Raw genomic sequence first — 21,357 nt, forward strand, 5'->3', positions numbered from 1 at the left:
AAGGATTTACCGGATAGCTGCGATGGAGAAAAATGGCCCTCAGTAACTATACCGAAAGGGCAAACAAATTAAGGAGGGAGGCAATTTACGATAATTTAGGGGGAAGCACTATGCTCTTTCAAGCGAGATTGGTTTGTCTGAAGACGCGAAGTTACAAAGCGAGATTCAGTAAAGACGAAAAAAGTACACGCTGTGAGCAAGATAACACGGATCATGTTCTGATCGTATGTGGAGATATTCCCCAATGTGTATACTCGGGCAAGAGCCTACATGAAGCCGAGGGTTTTATAGATAGCAATGGGAAGCCCGTGATAGAAGTAAAAGTTGCCCCGCCGTGGTGGTGTCAAAGCTACTTTGCTGCTGATCCGCAGGTCGCGGGATTGAATCCCGGCTGCGGCGGCTGCATTTCCGATGGAGGCGGAAATGTTGTAGGCCCGTGTGCTCAGATATGGGTGCACGTTAAAAAAACCCAGGTGGTTGAAATTTCTGGAGCCCTCCACTACGGCGTTTCTCATAATCATATGGTGGTTTTGGGACGTTAAACCCCACATATCAATCAGTAGAAGTAAGAGTATTCGTGGCAGAAATCTAGAAGGGAAAAACAAAAAATAAATAGTGAAAAAATAAATAAAGTCATTCTGCCGTAAGGGAGATAGGGCGGGGCTGTTAAGGCATTAGGTCAACTTAAAAAAAGGCTTTTTTTTTGTGTTGTCGAGCCTGACGCCGCACATATAACCACCCCGTTATTAAGGGCACGCTCATCGCATCTATTCGTCCATCCATGTGCCGGCTTTGGTGGCTCCTTTGGTTTTCTCCCATCGTGGCTGAAGAAGTCGGTTGCGTGCGGCGATGACATCCCATAGGCCGCTTTTTTAAGAGACAGCATGCTGTTTGCTGGCTCAGGCGATATTAATTACTTTTAATTTACAACTAATAGATGTGATGATGTTCTGAGGTGTTTTTAGGCAATTTGATTGCTTGTTTTTCGTCATCCATGACTGTTTTGATGAGTAGGACTGGCAGTATAGTTTTGCACGATCCTAGAAGCAGCTGAACACCGCGAGTAGTAGAAGGAAAAAATGAAGAGAGGGTCATCGTATTTCCCTTGTAGTCCCCTTGTGTTGCGATGGGGGCTACAAAAAACAACAACAACAAAAAACACACTTTTCTTCTACAAGCGTAGGTCCAACTTCCGCAGGTGCTGTTTTTTCCTTGTTTTCTTTCTTTTTGGTCGGTAGTCATGACCGAGTGTCTTTAACATTTTTGTTTAGCAAAAAAAATCATGTTGGACAAATAACGTGAGTGCATTCGTTGCATAAAAACGCATCATCGTTTTATCCTGTTGTTTAGCGCCCACCCCGTCGTCACTTTCCTCATCATTTTCCTTTTCACTGTGTTTTCATAAGCGCCACCTATAGTCACTGTTAGATGCTTTAGGTGGGTTGAAGTTCCACCAAGATGAGAAGGAGTTAGCACAGCACACTTATTAGACGACAGATTCTGTGCCGCTTGAAAAGGACAGTTTTTGACATTTTTATTTTCCTTATACCTTTTTATTATTATGCACTTGTGGAGTCTTTCGTCGATTGCCGCGGGGGCACCCTCACGCTCTTCGCAAGTTGCTGCTGTTCTTGACATTGCTGCTGCTGGCCGCTGCATTTTCATTTCTTCCCACTGAATGAGGAGCTTACGTAGTAGAGGTAGCACCCTGGAAGCAGTAAGAGTGTCCACATTTAGGTGACAGCGTTGAACGCTTCTCTCTCTATCTCTATTTTTAGTAGGTAAGCATGTACAGCGATTCCAAGTAAGCCATTCTTATGAAAGAGACGAGAGTGCACGCTGATATGAGACGAAAGCGATAGTCAATGAATGCAAATACTATTCTAATGAATCTAACCTTACTATTATGAAACAATAATAACAATAACCATTTACGCCGTCTTTCTACGCCGTCTCATTTCGTCACACCGTAATAATAATGACCTATTCAGCTGCTGTGTTGCCTATATTGGTATTCTACGCATTTTAATTGATTTATATTATATTTTGTATATGTCTAGGTATAGTCAATCCAGACATGCACGTTATAAGTGATACATTTTTGTGCTTACTAAGTTGCTTTGTCCGATTCCGATAAAATCCCTCTGTCCCCCCTCCCCCATTCCATACTTTCGGGCCTTCTCCAGAAAATGTTGCACCTTCAGACATACGTTATATTTGCAATCCGGTGTATAAACTTGAAGTTAACAAAAGCAAGAAAACAAAGCTTGACACTTGAACGTTGAAGTGTGTGGTATACATTAAAGGACCCTGTAACACTATCAAAAACGGAAAACTCTTAAGAGTGACTCCGAATACTTCCGATGGGTAAACTCGGAAATCAGTTTTTTTTACGTTTGTTCTCGCCATTCATCATGCCCCACTGCGGTGGTCTAGTGGCTAAGGCACTCGGCTGCTGACCCACAGGTCGCGGGATCGAATCCCGGCTGCGATGGCTGCATTTTCGATGGAGGCGGAAATGTTATAGGCCCGTATGCTCAGGTTTGGGTGCACGTTAAAGAACCCCAGGCGATCGAAATTTCCGGAGCCCTCCACTACGGTGTCTCTCATAATCATATCGTGGTTTTAGTATGTTAAACGTCACATATCAATCAATTTTGCCATTCATAATGCTGAAGAAGAGTTTCCTTTCAGTACTGAAGGCGCTGATCGGTGATAGCAATGACAAGTGTCCATTGCTCCCGTTTTTTTTTTTATCATGGTCACGGCCGCAGAGGAGATGGCGAGCGCGCTCGTAAACGCGTTATTTGTCTTAGAGATTTCCAAGAAACATATGTGAAACATACTTTTCTTTTGTGCTAAAGCAACTTAACTGATCCAAGGATTGGTGCAATTTCTATACAGAATTGAAGTGCGATGAATCCGGCTAATGAAACTTTTCGCGCGTATGGACCAAAAAACTTGGGCAAGCTGCACTATACTCATCACTCATTAACTGAAAATGAGGAAGTGAACACACACGGGTGGCCAACACCAATTATAATTTCTGAATTCGCGTTATAAATAATTGAGGAAGACAATAATGAACTTTCATGAACTAAGTGCCGCGGCGCACGCTACAGCTTCGCCGGTTGGCTATCTGTGTACGCAGTGCTTGGGTGGTAATTAAAAAAAAACAGTTTTTTATAAAAGTATTCCTCGAGTACACAAAGACGGAAAACAATTGATTCCTTACAAAAACTGAAGTTTGGGCTAGCTTGTGGGGGTTCATTACTGGCCGCAGTGCTATAGTGCACGACAGCCCGTGCAATCATGCGCGGTACAGTGCAAAGAAATGATGGAAATCACAGAGCAAAAGAAAGGGTTAAGACCTGCACATCCGACGCAAAAAATACGCGATCTGCTTGTGCAGATGAGACGGCTAGACATATTTTTTAACCTGAGGTCATCCTTCAACTACGCGCCTTTCTTCAAATTTCGCTTCTTTTTCCACATGGGCCCCGTCGCCTCTTTTGCGCTTCCTTCGCCGCTTGCAGCGTTGAAATACAATTTTGATTATCTCAAATTATTCGTATTTGTGTCGCTTTCACGAGGCGATACGCACACACCATAGGCTGCAGTGACACTTGTCCTAATCTGTGTGGTGGATTGTGCGTGGGCGTGGCTTACAGAGGGAGCTGTTCCACCGCAGGTCGCGCATGCTGCAGAAAAAGCTCAGGTCCGGGGCAGTGTCACGGCACACTGTTGCCGATGCGGGTTGGCTGTGTGCTATCAATGAGCAGAGAAATGTTGCGGTCATGAGCGAGCTTCCACAGCCCCCTTTCGGGACTATCGGCCTTGTGGTAACCCCAGTCTGGATACCTTACGTTGAAGTCGCCGAGAATAAGAAGGGGGATTTGGCTACTTTTGTTGCAGTGGCACGAATCAGGGCGAGAAGTGACGCATCTTTAATGGCACAAGGGGGCTTGCACTCATTGAGAATGAAAAGGGAAGGCTGCTCACGTCGCTCAGGTAGTACCTCGAGAAAAACGTGGTAAAGTGCAGGAAAGGTCAGATCGGCTTGACTGACAACGAGCGTCCGCGAGGTGAGGATGACTGTGACAGGATAGGGCCTATGATCATGAGCTACTTGGTTGTGGGAAACGTAACCCGAAGAGGGGAAACGTTGGCGTGAGTTTCCTGTAGTATGCTGATATCAGGAAAGGCCAAGAGGCCTATTTGTTGAAGCTGGAGAAAGAGCTGGTTACTCTTGTGACGAAAACCACGGCAGTTACACTGCCAAATGGTGACGACGGATCGGTCAGCCATTTTTGATAGCGGATAGCACTGCCTCGGTCGAAAATGGCAAGGATCGGGCTGCGGAGGTATAGGTGGTGCGGGCATGGAGTAGTGGTTTGGCTCAGATGTTTTCAAGCAGGGTAGTTTGTAGGGTGTCAACTGTCGGTTCGAAAAACGTGGCGGGGGGATAAGCGGCAAAATCTGTGCGCAGGGACTTTCAAGCTTCGTATTGTGCAGTGAGAAGCTGGTGGATGGAGGTGAAGCGGCTTTCCAACTGTTTTTGAAGATACCTTAGGGCCGTCTTAATAGCTATCTGGATCTCTTCGGAGAGGTGGAGAGATGTAGGGGGGACGTTCGGTCTGCGGCGCAGTGCATAATTAAGGGGTGTGCACGTGCATGTCGGGGGAGGAATCGATGGCGGCGGAAGGAGGATGGCACTGTGACCACTGATTCCAGCTTCTCCTAAAGTGCATGCAGTTGCGCTTAAAGCGGCGGGAGTATAGGAGCACAGTCCCGCGAAGGTCTTTGATGGTAGCAGGCTTCGGGAATTCGGCGAGTGCATGAAGTTTGGCAGGCTGAAGTAGAACACCGTGGCTGGACAAAGCGGTGTAATATGGTAAGCTCCCGCGCTGCGAAGAGGCACGTTTTGAGGAGTCCAGAATTGGTTAATGGTGTCAAAACCTGTCTGTTCCGATGTAGGTGGGCAGGAAAATCAGGAGAGAAAACGACAATATTGGGGACGTAAAGCATACACAGAGGCAATTTAAGGGCATAAAGTGTTTTGTCCATTAGTCGTTCAAATGTGGCAGATGCGTTACAAAGCCCAAAAGGCATCGAGCTAAATTTATACAGGCCGTCAGGTGTAATAAAGGCGGTTTGGGGCGATCGGCTTCATCCATTGGAACCCGCAAGTAGCCAGAACGTAAGTCTGAGGATGAGAAAATTTCCGTTCCTTGGAGGCTGTCAAAGGCATCGTCGATGCGTGCCCGAGGTCTTTGCGTGTTACTTTGTCTTATCGACGGTAGACGACGTAAAAGCGAAGAAATCCGTCCTTTGACCTGGTCATTGATGATGCGATGTTCTCAAGTAGAGACATGGTTCGCTCTTAGACACAAAGGCTGGTGCAAGCCGGAGTCACTGTAATGGTGCCCTTCTGACGTGCGACCCAGCTGCGGCTGAGAAACATTGAGAAAATTCGTGAGGTGTAGTAGAAGTTGAAGAAGCTCGGGACGTTAGTCAGCAGTAAGAGTAACGGCGACGGAACTCCGGAATATGAAGTCCGTTTGAGTCAGTATGGCACGAATAATTGTTGATGTGTTATGTCCTTAAACCACAACATGATTGTCTGATGATATATGACGCCATATAGGAGGAATTCAGAAATTTCGATCACCTGGGGTCCTCAAGCGTGCACCTAAATCTAAGCGTATGGGCCTCTAACATTTTGATTCCACCAAAAAGCGGCCTCCACGACCGGTATTCCATCCCGTGAGGTTCGGGTCAGTAATTGAGCCTCATAACCTCTAGACCATGCGGTGAGCATTAATGGCAATCTAAAACGAGTCCTGTGAAAACAAATAAGGCTACGTTGTAAATAAAAGAAAGGAAGAAATAAATGAAATTCTGTATACCTGACGAAACTAAAGAAAAATTGGGGGAGCCTTAAGCTTTACCTTTAAAAGTTGAATGTGATAGCGAAATCCGGCCCTTCAACCACTAAGTGCATACTTAATCATATGTCTTGTTACATGCACATGAACGCACATGCACACAGTAGATTGGACCAGCGCGTGCTATTATCGCCGAATGGGCTCGTTTTTGTTGTCACACCCGTCGAACAAAATGCGTTAAAGGGGCCCTGAAACACTTTTTCAAGTGACCATGGAATGAATTCACTAGAAGAGCTTATTGCCTCACGAATTCAACGCCGCAAAAAATTTTAAGAATCCGTCCAGTGCGAGTGGAGTTACGAAAGTTTGTCGCATGCTGCAATTGCATTACCTCTTCTCTCGTCCCGACGAAAGTGCTGGAAGCAAAGCAGGGAAGGGTGGCAGGGCAAAAAAAAAAAAAAAAGAACTACCGGGCCTTGTGACCTTGAGCACATTTTTTTTCTCTTCGAATGCGCGGCTTTCTCAGTGTACACGATCACGCGCTCGCGTCGACAAGCAGGGGCCTCCCGTGGCTATGTCGGTAACTTGATTTTTCGGTCACAGACGCACAGACGATTTTTCGCTCACAACCAACGGGGCCGACGCCAGCGGCGGGTTTTCAGCGACACGAGCTCTTTAGCGCTATGGCGCTTAAACAGTTAAAATCTCACAGCAACATTTCACATATCAAACCCAAAACGATAATATCTATGTCGATACGTTCTCGCGGCTACTAACTTAGTTACTATGGTGTTCAGTATCACACAATCAATTTCTCTCCATCTTTGTGCTGTGTGCGTCTAATAGAAGATCACATTTATATTTCAAATGGGACAATACTTTGTTCTGAAATTGATTGTTCTAACTTGATTTTTCGGTCACAGACGCACAGACGATTTTTCGCTCACAACCAACGGGGCCGACGCCAGCGGCGGGTTTTCAGCGACACGAGCTCTTTAGCGCTATGGCGCTTAAACAGTTAAAATCTCACAGCAACATTTCACATATCAAACCCAAAACGATAATATCTATGTCGATACGTTCTCGCGGCTACTAACTTAGTTACTATGGTGTTCAGTATCACACAATCAATTTCTCTCCATCTTTGTGCTGTGTGCGTCTAATAGAAGATCACATTTATATTTCAAATGGGACAATACTTTGTTCTGAAATTGGGAAACCATATGGAGCAAGTGAGATTCCCTGTTCGACGACTACTAATCACTTCAAGATTATCTTCCTTCGGAGGTCCATCACGTTTAAAATTTCCGTGTTTAATTTTGTGAATAATATTGAATGACTGCTGTGTTACAGAAAATTATGTTAGCACAAAAAGTGCCTTATTTGTCTCACACGGTCGTACCCCCCTACAAGATCCCCCTAAAAATGGGGATTTATACAATAGCCTTAAAGGGAAAGCTTGCAAACTAGATTATAAACGCTTGCATTCACCGGCATACATGTAAATAAGGTATGTGCCTATAGAGTAATGAAGGACTGGGCGTTTAGAACTGGCGTACACTTGATAGATAGATAGTTGGCACTTTATTACGCGGATGGAACATTAGTGCCTAGTTTTACTCCCATTATCTTTTTTAGTTATAGCAACAAAACGGTGGGCGCCTCTTAGTAAGCATCATGCAAGTTCCGACCCGGCTAAGGTACTCGGCTACTGACCCGCAGGTCGCGGGATCAAATCACGGCTGTGGCGGCTGCATTTTCGGTAGAGCCGAAAATGCTGTAGGCCCGTGTGCTCAGATTTGGGTGCACGTTAAATAACCCCAGGTGGTCGAAATTTTCGAAGCCCTCCCCTACGGCGTCTTTCATAATCATATGGCGGTTTCGGAACGTTGAACCCCAGATATTATCACACAAGTAGAGATGCAAAATTTTCAAAAAATTTCGAGCAATAAAAAAAACCAAAAATTTTCACGTTTTTTTTCTAAAATTTCAGAAAAAATGGAAAAGAACAAATTTTCTTTAGCATGGGACCATAGTCTATTGCCATGTGGTAATAGTTTATTGCCAGTTGTGCCAAAAGCAATAACTTTCGTCACGTAAATAACAGAAATGAAATCCTGTCTTTTTTTTTCACAAACGAATGCGGCATTTAACAGATCGAAGGCAGCCAGAAGCATGACCGTGAACTCATTTAGCTCTCTCATAATGGGTGCGGCTTCCTAAAATTGTTACAGCAGTTAGAACAAAGAACCCAGAAAAGTCTATTTCATCGTGGCTTGGATATGGAAACATTGATCAAGATGGTAACAAACTCATATGCAGAGTTGGTATCACTGGCTTCATCTGTACAACTTTCTTCATCGTGTTAAGATGACGCATTGGGAAAAGCGTAGCTGCTGTTGCAGTGCTTAGAGACAGCGAGTCCTCGTTTACCGCCACCGGTCTCCTCGACTGTGAAGTACATCCACACGTCATGAATCAGCCGAACCATTGAAGAATCTGCTTGCACACGGCTTTTAGGTGGACTTCTACCGCAGGTCACAAAAGTGTATGAGGGAAAGTAAAACTGAATAATAACAGGTACCAAAGCGTCAGACCCCCACTCCCTACCCTCCGCCGCCATGACCACACCAGATCACACCCGAATGACGAAGCTAGGCTATAGACTCAATCTATAGCCTAGCTCAAATATTTTGAGTGTTCTCAAATATTTTTAATTATATCTGTTTAATTACCTGAATTTCGAAGGAATAAAGATGGATAAAAAATTTCAATGAGAAAGTTGTAGATCGGTTCGCAAAACGTCCAAATAAGTAGTTTTGAACATTATATTTGTTAAGTGTTAGTGTTTTCTGCTAATTGCAAATGCCCGTGAAATACAAAAAATACCACGTGACAAACCCATTTGCGGGTCAGTGCGCACGATGATTCTAGTGCTCCCTAACGTTCCGCATACGAGCGATACGCTTCCCTCGCATCGGTTCATGAGAGCAATAAGCAGTCAAAGCGGTTATCGTTTTTGTGGCCGATAGCAAAATGTGTTCATCGTAAAGCCACCACCATCGTTGCAGCCCTGCCGAGACAGCACAATGGGGCAAATGTCGCATGGCCGTTCGTACGCGGAACGTTAGGGAACACTAGAATCATTGTGCGCACTGACCCGCAAATGGGTTTGTCACGTGGTATTTTTTGTATTTCGTGGGTATTTGTAATTAGCAGAAAAAACACTAATACCAAACAGATATAAAGTTCAAAACTGTCTAATCGGACGTTTTGCAAACCAATCTACATCTTTCTCGTTGAAATTTTTTATCCATTTTTGTTTCTTGAAAAATTAGATATTTAAACACATCTAATTAAACAACATTTGAGAACACAAAAAATATTCTGATTAGCTCAAGGCAACTGTGAGCAACATGCATTTGGTGGCGTCGTAATCGCGTGAGCCGGCATATTTTTAAACTCTGGCTAAAGTTACGTGGGACACCCTGTATATACTACATACATGTGTCGTCATATGTCCACGTATGCAATTATAGGTTAGGCCGCAATCGGCGTGCCTCAGCTTCATGTGGGCATTCTCCTTCGTGTGCGGGTGTACCTGGGTTGGGTGCCAGGCAGGCAGGTGCATCGTGTGGGTGGTTGCAGAGCCCCAAGCGCCGGTCAAACACGGTGCCCGGTGCGCAGCGTAGTCGGTACGCACGGCATGATGCACAGCTGAAGAAGCCGCAACAGTCCGCCGGGTCAGGAAACAGCCCGGAGGGCCTCCAGCATGGACCCTGGCAGCCGTCGACCACTGCAGGTACCTGCAGAGGTGCGCCATTTTTAGATATCTGAGCTCGGCAGCTCGCTCACAGCGTGTCGTATATTGCTCGTGGTGCACAGCCTTGCCCAAAGGCTTTTCACGTGCATTTAGATGAAGCTAGAGGCCAACTTCGACACATATATAGCTCCTTATAAGATTGAAGAAAAATGCCAAAGTCATTTTATGAGACAGTCGCTTGAAGAAAATTATGTTCAAATTTGCTGCATTTGAGAGCTGTACTCTTGTGAATGCGTCCTTTCTGAAATTTGGTGACTTATACAACCACCTGAAGAATGGCGTGAATGAATCTGTCACTCTGCACCATTAATCGTTATGGATTTTTTATATAAACTGCGTCCGCAAGAGCATCTAAAGCAGTTAAATATAAATGAATTTGCATCCTGTGGCAGTATTGTGAAATGTTTACTCACAAATCGGTCGTGTGCGTCAGAGAAGCACGCGAAATTCACGAAACTTTTCAATTGTGATTGCTGTTAGCACCACCTTTGTTACTGTTATGTACAACATTACCATGTCCCGATGCCTGCTTTGATGGACACTTACATAGCGCGAGAACTTTTTTGTGAATACGGGCCGTATTCACAAAAACACACACATTCATTCATTCATATTCACAGACCGAAAATACCAGCAAGACGAATCGGCAGACCTGTCGTCGGCGTGTCGTCGGGAGATCCGCGGCTGAGCGAAAATTTGCCCATGTCTTTGCTTCGAACGATCGCAGAGGGGGAAATCTTGGGGGGGGGGGGGGGATAACAGTGCCCCTTCCGAGACTTCCACAGCATTTGAATAGATATCTTGCGCCCCCCCCCCCCCCCACGGAAGTATTTTCTTCGCTTGACTTTGGTCTTTCCCCACCCCTGTCCCTCGACGCAGTGGATTATGGCGCGCGCTGCGCAGTGTAGCCGGAGAGGTAGAATGGCCGAGCAGTGAGCATGGCTGAAAATGAAGTGCAGGTGTGCAAGTCTAGTCGGTGTCTCCCTGTGTGCTTCCATTAGGACTAGAGTATTGTCCAATAAAAGGCCGTTAGCTCGAAAAGGCGCGGATGGTGTCTTCCGGAGACCATCGACAGACTTTTTGTGTCGTTTCAGTGTACATATGATGACGACAAGACAAAAGACACTTCCGAAAACAGTCGGCAGACCAAAATCAGTGTCGTGTCTCTCTAGTGTATACTGTTGTGTTTGGCGAGCCACCCCTTTGCCGCGGCCGCCAGAACGGAAGAAAGGCTGCCGCCCCATTTTGTGCAGATAAGAAGCAGCGCGAAGACGCACTGCTGTTTTCATGTCCTGGGTGGTGCGTGGCTGAAATTACTCGACGGAGCACTGCTATCGTTAAGGCCGGCACGGAGATGCGACACGTGACGTCTTCGTGCCCCAGGAAAAGCCATAATGCCGAGTTTCGCCGAAGATGGACATCGGACCACCCCCCTGTGCGTCTCTGACTGATGGGCCGCTGACGCTCACACAGCACCAGATGTCCAGGTGTTTGCCATCGGAGCCGCGACCGCCGTTTGACAAAACATGGGTGGTCAGCCCGAGCGGCGAGATGACAAACTCGTTTCACCCCGCTCGCTGGAAGCAAGATTCGCCAGAGGAGGCAGCATCGCCGGGACCATACACGTGTTTGGTTAGTGTATGTGTGCATGTTGGGGGCGGTGCCGGCATATAGACCCTCGTGTGTGCTGTGGGAGCTTCTATTGGACAGTGCAGTATGGACCTATTCGCCGATTTAGAGATCTGGGGAAATGAGACTAAAACAGCTCTCGTGAGCTGCTGTGGGTTAGTTCAAGTGCTTGTTCATTTGAGACCCTTTCAATGTAAAGCTTTCAATGTAGAGCTTCGGGCCAGAGAGCTCGTGCCTTGTAAATAATGTTAATAAACTCTCTGTACTAAACTCAAGCTCCTCCTGCCTCGGCATTCTGATCCCGCATTTCCCCGGTCGCAACAATACGCGCCACAAGTAGAGAGAAGAGTAAAAACTCCACCAAGTTGGCCAGAAACAGACTTGGTGGCTTTTTGATAAAAAGCGCGGACATTTATATCTAACAGCAGTCTGGAAGAACAAAAAGGCATCACATGCTGAGCGAACAATGGCAGGGTACGAATGACAAAATATATAGAGTATGAAAGGGATTACGCATTCGCGTGACTCTGTGCAAGTATGTGCCGATATGCAGCGCCCTCATCTCCCGTCGTGGCCGGTCAGATTTTAGCAACCGTCCGTCCGTCCGTCCGTCCGTCTATCTATCTATCTATCTATCTATCTATCTATCTATCTATCTATCTATCTATCTATCTATCTATCTATCTATCTATCTATCTATCTATCTATCTATCTATCTATCTATCTATCTATCTATCTATCTATCTATCTATCTATCTATCTATCTATCTATCTATCTATCTATCTATCTATCTATCTATCTATCTATCTATCTATCTATCTATCTATCTATCTATCTATCTATCTATCTATCTATCTATCTATCTATCTATCTATCTATCTATCTATCTATCTATCTATCTATCTATCTATCTATCTATCTATCTATCTATCTATCTATCTATATATCTATCTATCTATCTATCTATCTATCTATCTATCTATCTATCTATCTATCTATCTATCTATCTATCTATCCATCTATCTATCTATCTATCTATCTATCCATCTATCCATCTATCTATCTATCTATCTATCTATCTATCTATCTATCTATCTATCTATCTATCTATCTATCTATCCACCTACATCTTCTGGGTGTTCTCGCGATCAACCCCTTTACTTGGGGGAGAACGAAAATTAGTGTGGGAGGGTAAGATAGTCTGACGAATATGGCATCACTGGTCATGACATGAATAATGTGACAATCCCCCTGCCCCGCCGCGGTGGTCTAGTGGCTAAGGTACTCAGCTGCTGATCCACAGGTCACGGGATCTCCAGGTCGCGGGATGCTGTAGGCCCGCGTACTCAGATTTGGGTGGACGTTGAAGAACTTAGGTGGTCGTAATTACGGGAGCCCTCCACTGCGGCGTCTCCCATAATCATACGGTGATTTTGGGAATTTAAACCCCACATATCAATCAGAATGTGACAATCGCGTCGCGCATGTCGTTAAAACCTTTCCGCCAGAACGTGCGGCAAATATCCACGGGCGGGTATGTGCCACAGGTGCACGGCGAGAACAGACATGAGTAATGTTAACGCGAGAGCGTTCAAAAAAAAGGGGGGGGGGGGGGAATCCTTAAGCTTCACCTTTATATGTTGATCGCGATAGCGATATTCTGTTCCTAGTACGCACTGAGTTTAAAGTGGCTTGTGTCAGTGAAGCTTTCGCATACGGCTGCATTCTGTGTAATGGGCAGAATGCTTTAAACCACAGGCAATTGTGCGCGTGAAATTTTTTTGAACTTGCTATACAACCACTACGTGATCTTCAGGGAAACGGCGCCGCAATAAAGCGTGTGCCTTTTGTGGCGGGTGACCCGCTTTAAACCATGAATTCATAATAACCGCATGTTCTGATACCCGATCGCAGTGTACGCTTGTACCACGCATTATTACTGCGATATTTCTTTGTGAAGCATGTATACAGAGCGCGTGTGTTTGGTGAAGCATGGAAGTTACTTTCACTGCATTTCTAACCAGAGGAAGGTATTTCCATTGTATTTCCGAGCAGATGAATTGGCTTGCGGTATAAAACTGCCTTGCAACGCAAACGATCAGAGTTCTATCCTCACTCAGATCCAGAATTTTTTAAAATAGATTTTATTTGCATCTTTCTCGATTTTTCGGCCATGCACAAGATGATGATTTTTCGCTCACAACCAACGACGCCGACGCTGGAATTTCTGCGAAACGAGCTTTTTAACGCTGTCACGTTAAAAAGTTCACATCGGCAGCGTTGACCGAACAAAAACAAAGAATAGATATCATGGTCCCAGCAGGAATCTAACCCAAGCATTGTGCGTGAAAATCAAGTGTTCTAGCACAGAGCTGCGCTATATCTCGATACTGCTTTGGAAAAAGACACCAGTTAAGCGTAATGCTAGTGAAAGGTCAGTTCTGGTTGATAACATGCCGACTATCCAATATTATCAACATTACATATGTACTCCTATTATAAAGCCGTCATGTCGGATTATCTTCAGTTGTAGTTAAGCGCCACACCACTGAAGTTATGGAGGCGGAAATGTTGTAGGCCCGTGTGCTCAGATTTGGGTGCACGTTAAAGAACCCCAGGTGGTCGAAATTTCCGGAGCCCTCCACTACGGCGTCTCTCATAATCATATGGTGGTTTTGGGACGTTAAACCCCACAAATCAATCAACACCACTGAAGTTGATTTATGTAGCGCTGTCCAGGGCTACCATCCTCGCGAGCGCAGGTGCTATGTACCAGCTTACCGTTTCTGATGTTGCAAAGACCTTTGTTGCTGTTGGCATTGTTACGCAAATGTAAGCAACTGGTTATATAAAACACATGTGACTGTGGAACATATGTCTGCACGTACAACATCTGTACAGCCACCTTCGAATCCCTCCGAATTATTGGCATAACGTCGATTCCCAAGATACGAGGGATCTGCCAAATTTTTTCATGATCTATCTAAATACTTTATCTTGCCTAAGTATTGTGCAAATGCAAATAGTTTATTAGGTTGGAGGTCTTTGAATAATTTTCCTTCCGTATTTGACATAACGCTTCTGTCTCACGATTGCCTTCACCGGGCACTGTTACTGAAAGCGGATCGTTAGATGTCATTAAATTCTAAACGAAAAATCAGTAGTTCACCTTTTTGCGGCCACGTACTGATCTGGCTCGCGTCTCACATGCGCATAAATGTTTATATACATACTCTTATGCGGTCTCATCGCTGACGCACAGAAGTGATCACGCACTCAACAAGGCGGGGGAGTAACTACACAAAACGTGCCAAAGAATTCGCGAAATCATTCTTGGTAGTGGCTGTCCCGTACGCAATGCCAGGCATTAAATAATCGTCATTACGACGAGACAGCTTCTTATTCGCCAGGAGCCGCCTATTACGAATTCTCAGCATTCTTTGTCTTTTTTTTTTCTGAATAATCTTCCTGGATGAACTCTTGCGTATCTGTGTTTTCACCGGCGTCACCGCACCATTTTTGGCAGGAAGTTACACATCACGCCGAAAAGTACGCATTGTATACGATAGAAAGAACAGTTATAATGCTATAACTTGTTGTGTGTACGATTTGGCAAAGCGTGCCTCGCCTCGGTGGTCTAGTAGCTAAGGTACTCGGCTGTGGACCCGCAGGTCGCAGCATCGAAATACGGCTGCGGCGGCTGCATTTTTGATGGAGGCGAAAATTTTGAGGCCCGTGTGCTCAGATTTGGGTGCACGTTAAAGAACACCAGGCGGTCGAAATTTCCGGAGCACTCCACTACGGCGTCTCTCATAATCATAGCGTGGTTTTGGGACATTAAACCCCGCATATAAATCAATTTAGCAAGGCATATTGGCCCTAAAAATGAAGTGTGCCATCCGGACACAGCTGCAGTATCATAGTTACGTACAGTGCACGTATACGAGCGGCGTGCAGCACTTCTTGGGGTGACGCGTAAAGACAGCAGTGTGTGCTCACCCAGGAGTCGCTAGCCGACGCTGCTGTCATCCACAACGCCATCGCCGCGAGGACCGCCTGACGGAGGCTGAGTAGCCACCGGTCGCCGGAGTCCGCACGCTGCCGGACCAAACTCATGACGAAACTGTCGCTGAGCAGCCGCCGTGGCTGCCCTGTATATACAACTTGTCGAACAAAGGCCATTACTCACGTTTTCATTGCGGTTCGGCCCGACGACGGCAGGTGACGTGAAAGGGCTCGCGCGCATAATAAGAAGGTCGCGCGGGCCCAGACAAAAGCGCGGAGGGCCGCGGAAAGCACCCATTCCGGCCGAATGTGGGTCAGCGCTCGAGTCCGATGCTCGCTTTAGCGTTGCGCATTGCGAAGGGCCGAGGGTCTAGGCTCGCGCGAACCGCGGGTCTCTCACACCGCGTTGCACCTCCTCTTCCGGCGCCGGATACACTTGTGGCATGAACGTTATTTCTTTGTTTCCCCCGACGCCCAACGTTTTGCGTTGTATTAGCCAGTGTCCTTGGGCTTGAGCCGGTGCGCGCATTAACATGGAGATGCTGCCAGTGGGGCTGTGGGAAAGTGGATATAAGTATAGAAGTATATGCGTGAGCGTTACGCTGCAGCCTCTCAGCCTTCTAGACGAAAGCAAACATCGCCGACAAAGTTGCCGTGTAGCTATGATGGCGTGCTTATACTAACAAATTAAATGAGCAAATTTTGTTAGAATACTGGAACGCCTATATGGGATAAATCTGGAAAAAAAGTGCGCACACACACACATTATATATATATATATATATATATATATATATATATATATATATATATATATATATATATATATATATATATATATATATATATATATATATATATATATATATATATATATATATATATATATATATATATAAATTTAGCAGTGCAGGGACAATTTCCTAATGTAACTATTAACTGATCAATGTAAGCAACAACTGCGTTTCAAAGATTCAATCGGACAGCTTCACTCGCTAATTAGCGAATACTCCCGCACATACACGTTGCACAGGAGTTCAAAGGACGACTATGTGGTTCGCCTGTGTTCAGGAGGCGCTCGTGAACGTGCGGACAGTTTGCCTTGAGCCGACTAATGCCATGCGGCACCAAAGGCATCGAGAGAGCTCATCTTAGAGCACTACACGGGCTCAGGCCCACCCGAAAAGCCAGCTCACAGGCCAAGCCGGGCCGGGTAAAAAAGTTTTCACGGCGGGCTCGGGCCTGCAGCTCCAGGCCCGGGCCAAACCCGGGTTTGAGGTGGCTGGCGGGCTCGGACTTTCCTCAACTGTTCAGGTTGTTCCATATACGTTCAGTATACATATGTTCCGCATCTAGTATCTAAAAAAAATTTTTTTACGTGAGGCAAGCTATTGTTGAAGAAGTTTTGCGAGACACAAGTACTGAAGCTATCTTATTTCTTTTATATGAGGTAATTTTGACAGACTAGGCACTTATACAGTGAAGATATCGCTATTATTTGCTTTATTAATTGCATTCACTGTTATTTTATATACGGAATGTTATTCTGTAATCACAGTAATGAATGTATTGATGATTGATTTGTGGGGTTTAACGTCCCAAAACCACCATATGATTATGAGAGACGCCGTAGTGGAGGGCTCCGGAAATTTTGACCACATGGGGTTCTTTAACGTGCACCCAAATCTGAGTACACGGGCCTACAACATTTCCGCCTCCATCGGAAATGCAGCCGCCACAGCCGGGATTTGATCCCGCGACCTGCGGGTCAGCAGCCAAGTACCTTAGCCACTAGACCACCGTGGCGGGGCGCAGTAATGAATGTATAATAATAAATTTCTAAAATAAATTTATATAGTCACACCTTTACCACTCCAGTCACTCCAGCACCTCCCCCACTTATAGAGGAGCCACTTTATTAAGCCAGGCTAAGTCACTCTGTTGATGATATGTACAGATGACGAACATGCACAAGTGATGTTGATATGTAAAGAGAATGAAGAGTCATTTGTTTGTCACGCTCACAATATTTATAACTTATATAACAGAAGAGCGACCACAGAGCTCCAAATAAGGGCAACAGTCTTGAAATTTTCCACAGTCCACTAGAACGAGAGTTCTGAGTGAAGTGTCAGTACATGAAATCACTATAAAGACACTTTTTTTCCCCGTGGCTCCGTCACGGCTCCTGTTGGTCATGTGACGTAACCTGGACATGCACAGCCTGCTTTGTGTGCCCACAATGTTGACATCTGAGCTATCGTGCAAATTCTGCGAATGGGGCGAGAGTTACTTAATACCACTGATACAGCGTTGGAGTATGCAGGAATAGTACGAGTCCGTTAAACATGGTGCGACACAAAGTATACTCGCTTGACGACACAGCCGGCCTAAAAATAAAAAGACGTAAAGTAGCAAATTAGGCTAGTTGGAACATACCCATCACGGGTGAGTGAACAAAAACACAAGAAAGTGCACGACACAAGCGCTGTCAAACAACTAAAAGTTTAATTAAAAAAAAGGTGTCATAAATTTGCAAACATGAAGGCATAAATAATCTTGACTCCCCCCCCCCCCACCCCTCTTTTCCACCAAGCACGTATCAAGTATGCTGTAGATACGAAATCTCAGCATCTGTGAGAGCGATTGAAGGCTGGCTCACGCGCCTGTCTCTTGCTTTAATGATTTCATACGCTTCAGCAATTTCACGCGTGAGCTGGTCTGTATGCCTCATTACTACAGCCGTTTTGTTTAACTCAGCTGCACAGCCACACGGCCGGCTATGAATGGCAAGATGCGTAGGTGGTGTACCTTTTAGAGAGCTAGCGTGCTCCCTTAGACAGACGTTGAAGCAACATCCCGTCTTCCCAATGTACGCACGTGCCCCCGCATGACAAAGGCTCGCACAGTCAGTGAAACGCTTAGAACGCTTCATAGAGCAACCTTCAGCCCCTTCTTCCCTTTTTTGTTAACTCTCGGAAACACGCATCCTAGCTTTTTGCCAGAAGAAAGACAACATTTATGTCATAGTGACTGGCCACCATCTTCAACGGTACTTCGCGGAGTGCGGATATAGAATAATGACGAACTTTTCCCGGCTATCCGAGGTGCAACTGCAGCGTCAGAACCCTCTTTTTGTTTCCTTTCCAGGCGATGAAACAGTGGCTCTGAAGTGGAGCGAGGACCAGGCGCTAAAAACCAGCCACTTCCAATCTGATAACCTGCCGTAAAAAAAAAAAAAAAAAAAAAAAAACTCGCTTTTGAGCGTGAGGACGGGACTTCTGTAAGTTCGTCATTATCTGCACTCCGTGTCACACTGTTTGAAGAAAGTGGCCAGTCACAATGACATAAATGTTGTCTTTCGTGCTGGCAAAAAAAGCTAACAAGCGTGTGTGCGAGAGTTGACAAAAAAGTGTAGAATGAGCAGAACACTGTCAGCGCTGAAGGTTGCCGTAGGGAGCACATACAGTAGCTCTACGGCAAACGGCATTGCTGCGCCACCGTTGTACAGAGAAATTAAAAACACGTTAATGATGAGGAATTATACAGAGTATGCAAATATTTCCACAAACGTGCGTTCTAAGCGAGAGTCACCTCAGCGGGATAACTTCATTCATGTCGACGTTATTGGTGCTGACATTTTTATATAGAAGAGAAAAAAAAGTAAATTATTGGTTATATGAACGATTACGTAGGGAAGCCGGTTCCATATACCTGTATCGTTCTTACGAAGACCAAACTGCCCCAAAAAGAACAACTTTGCCACACTATTTTGGCAATTCTTTCGCTTAATTCGTTCTCGAAGTATTTTAATCATTTAACACAGAAACACATAAAGCAAAAAATGTAAATATATTGCTGGAGGAATAATCCGTGCTTTTTATACTGAAAAAAAAAGACTAAACATGCGTAGCATATTGCAGTTTTCCGCCAAAGCGAAAAAATGAATAAACATTCATAATCATGGAAAAGTAGCGCCTTGAGAATTATGTGAATTAGTTTTGGGTTTATTACTCAAACAAGGAATGTTATAAAAATATTTAGCGTGACAGAGTTCTGCCTGCAGGTGCCAAAAGTTTTCAGCGCCCTTTAGGGAACACATATTTTGTTCTTTTTTTGCAAAATATGATGCCTCAATAACTACTTCTCACATTCACATATACCTCCACAATTTTTTTTCAGCGCGATCAGAGATGATTGAAAATTAACCCGGTACACTTGATATGGAATGGCCGAGGATGTTTTTAAGAAATGTGTCCATTATCATTTAAAAATTACAGAAAGGAGGCATCTGCGTGCTACCTGCGGCTTACCCTTTACTGTGGAAGAAGGCATCTACAGATGTGTACAAGCGTTAGCTAAGACATTATTAAAAAAAATTAAAAAATTGTGTTCTTGCACAATTTAAAACAATGAACCTTTCAGTGAGGGCGTTTTCGAAGATAACAATAGATGAGCTGTTTGGTGCGTCAGTTTCGGTTTCACCACATAAATTAGCCAATTTCGTTGCTCCGCGGTGACAACCTGTAGCCGCTTTTCTAAAATTTCTAAGTGGCTATAGATAATTCATAAAAATAACTTGAATTCGCCCATTTGACTCGCCCGGCTATTTCCGCTGGTTAAAAAGTTAATTGTTTAAATTTCTATATATACGGCCATAATTATTATTTCTACACATCTGAAAGTGCGTTCTGCCAAAGTGTATATATATATATATATATATATATATATATATATATATATATATATATATATATATATATATATATATATATATATATATATATATATATATATATATATATATATATATATATATATATATATATATATATATGTGTGTGTGTGTGTGTGTGTGTGTGTGACGTATGAAGTGATGGTCGATAGAAGCCGAGAAAGAAGAAGGAGAACGGAATAAACATGGCGTATGAGCCAGGCCACGTCGCCCATTCATCGTAGCGTCACACGAGTCGACAGGATGGAGACCTGCCTGCCCCTTCATCAGTCACTCATCATCGACGCAGTTCCCCAGAAGACACCCTAACCATACATTGACTACCGAATCATCGCCTAGAAGGACAACGACCAGCACCATGACAGAACAGGACTGGTTCAACCTATTCGAGGTCGTCGCCGCCGCTGCATCCTGGTCGGAACGGGAGATGATCATCAACTGCACTGACTACATTTCCGGTGAGGCATTTAAGTTTTACCTCACCCACATCTTTGAAAATGACAAGTCTTGGCAAAAGATAAAAGAAGAAATGATCACTCGTTTTAGCGACTATGACCAAGACCTACTTATTGCCAACCATCTCAAGAAAACCCGACACTATCGTCGATTCCCTAAGCAATCATCGAGCATTCGAAAGCCCAACGTGAATCAACAACTACCACAAGACAAAGTCGCACATGAGTTTACTTACAGAAGACCATGCGTATTCTGGGAAAAAACGAACCATCAAGCGCGCCTCCCCTCTGCAGGAAAGTCGGAATTTGCAAAGTCCTCGCTCCAGCTTATGACACGAGGCGTTGCTCACCCACCTGATTGCCTTCATTCTTCGTCTCGCATACGTGATTCACAAGACGGTTTTTCATCACGTGATTTTTCGAGCGCTCCTATCGCTCATCATTTGCCTCATAAGGATGCCGCGATCACGGTAGATCACCTGACGCTTCACGAAAATACCCGGTCAAGCCATGCTGTTTCAGGACGGGTTCATGCATCACCGTCCGGTGCATACACGCTCGACAGTCGAAGCAACACCTAAGGGTCAGGCGCATCGAACGTCACACGCTGCCATGTGCAAGCGCCTCTCGTAGTGAACAGTGCAGAAAAAGCTTCTGAAGAACTTTCTATCAGCTCTGAAGCATCATCTTCATTGCCTGAATTGCATGACAACAGCTCACAGACTACCAGCTGCCGACTGGAGACCCCATCAGGTTGTCATGAAAACCAGCGCGATGTTCAAAAAGGGCTTCCACCGCGATACGGTCCACAGCAACGTCAG

The 21,357-nt window shown here is 44.9% G+C and overlaps 1 protein-coding gene across 2 annotated transcripts; it reads right to left on the reverse strand.

Annotated features, from left to right (window-relative positions):
- Positions 1-1,531: 1,531 nt before the first annotated feature.
- Positions 1,532-15,837, reverse strand: LOC119175472 (uncharacterized). Of its 2 annotated transcripts, none has more exons than XM_037426408.2 (3): positions 15,531-15,837; positions 9,490-9,694; positions 1,532-1,708 (listed from the first exon to the last, which is right to left on the reverse strand). In XM_037426408.2, exons 1-3 carry the CDS (start codon positions 15,642-15,644, stop codon positions 1,662-1,664), a joined length of 366 nt encoding a protein of 121 aa, XP_037282305.2. In that variant the 5' UTR covers positions 15,645-15,837; the 3' UTR covers positions 1,532-1,661. The 2 variants fall into 2 exon arrangements, with proteins under 2 accessions (XP_037282305.2, XP_037282306.2); XM_037426409.2 differs by lacking the exon at positions 15,531-15,837 and adding an exon at positions 15,341-15,515.
- Positions 15,838-21,357: the final 5,520 nt, after the last annotated feature.

Source organism: Rhipicephalus microplus, chromosome X (assembly GCF_043290135.1).
Source record: "Rhipicephalus microplus isolate Deutch F79 chromosome X, USDA_Rmic, whole genome shotgun sequence".
Taxonomy (NCBI): Eukaryota; Metazoa; Arthropoda; class Arachnida; order Ixodida; family Ixodidae; genus Rhipicephalus; species Rhipicephalus microplus.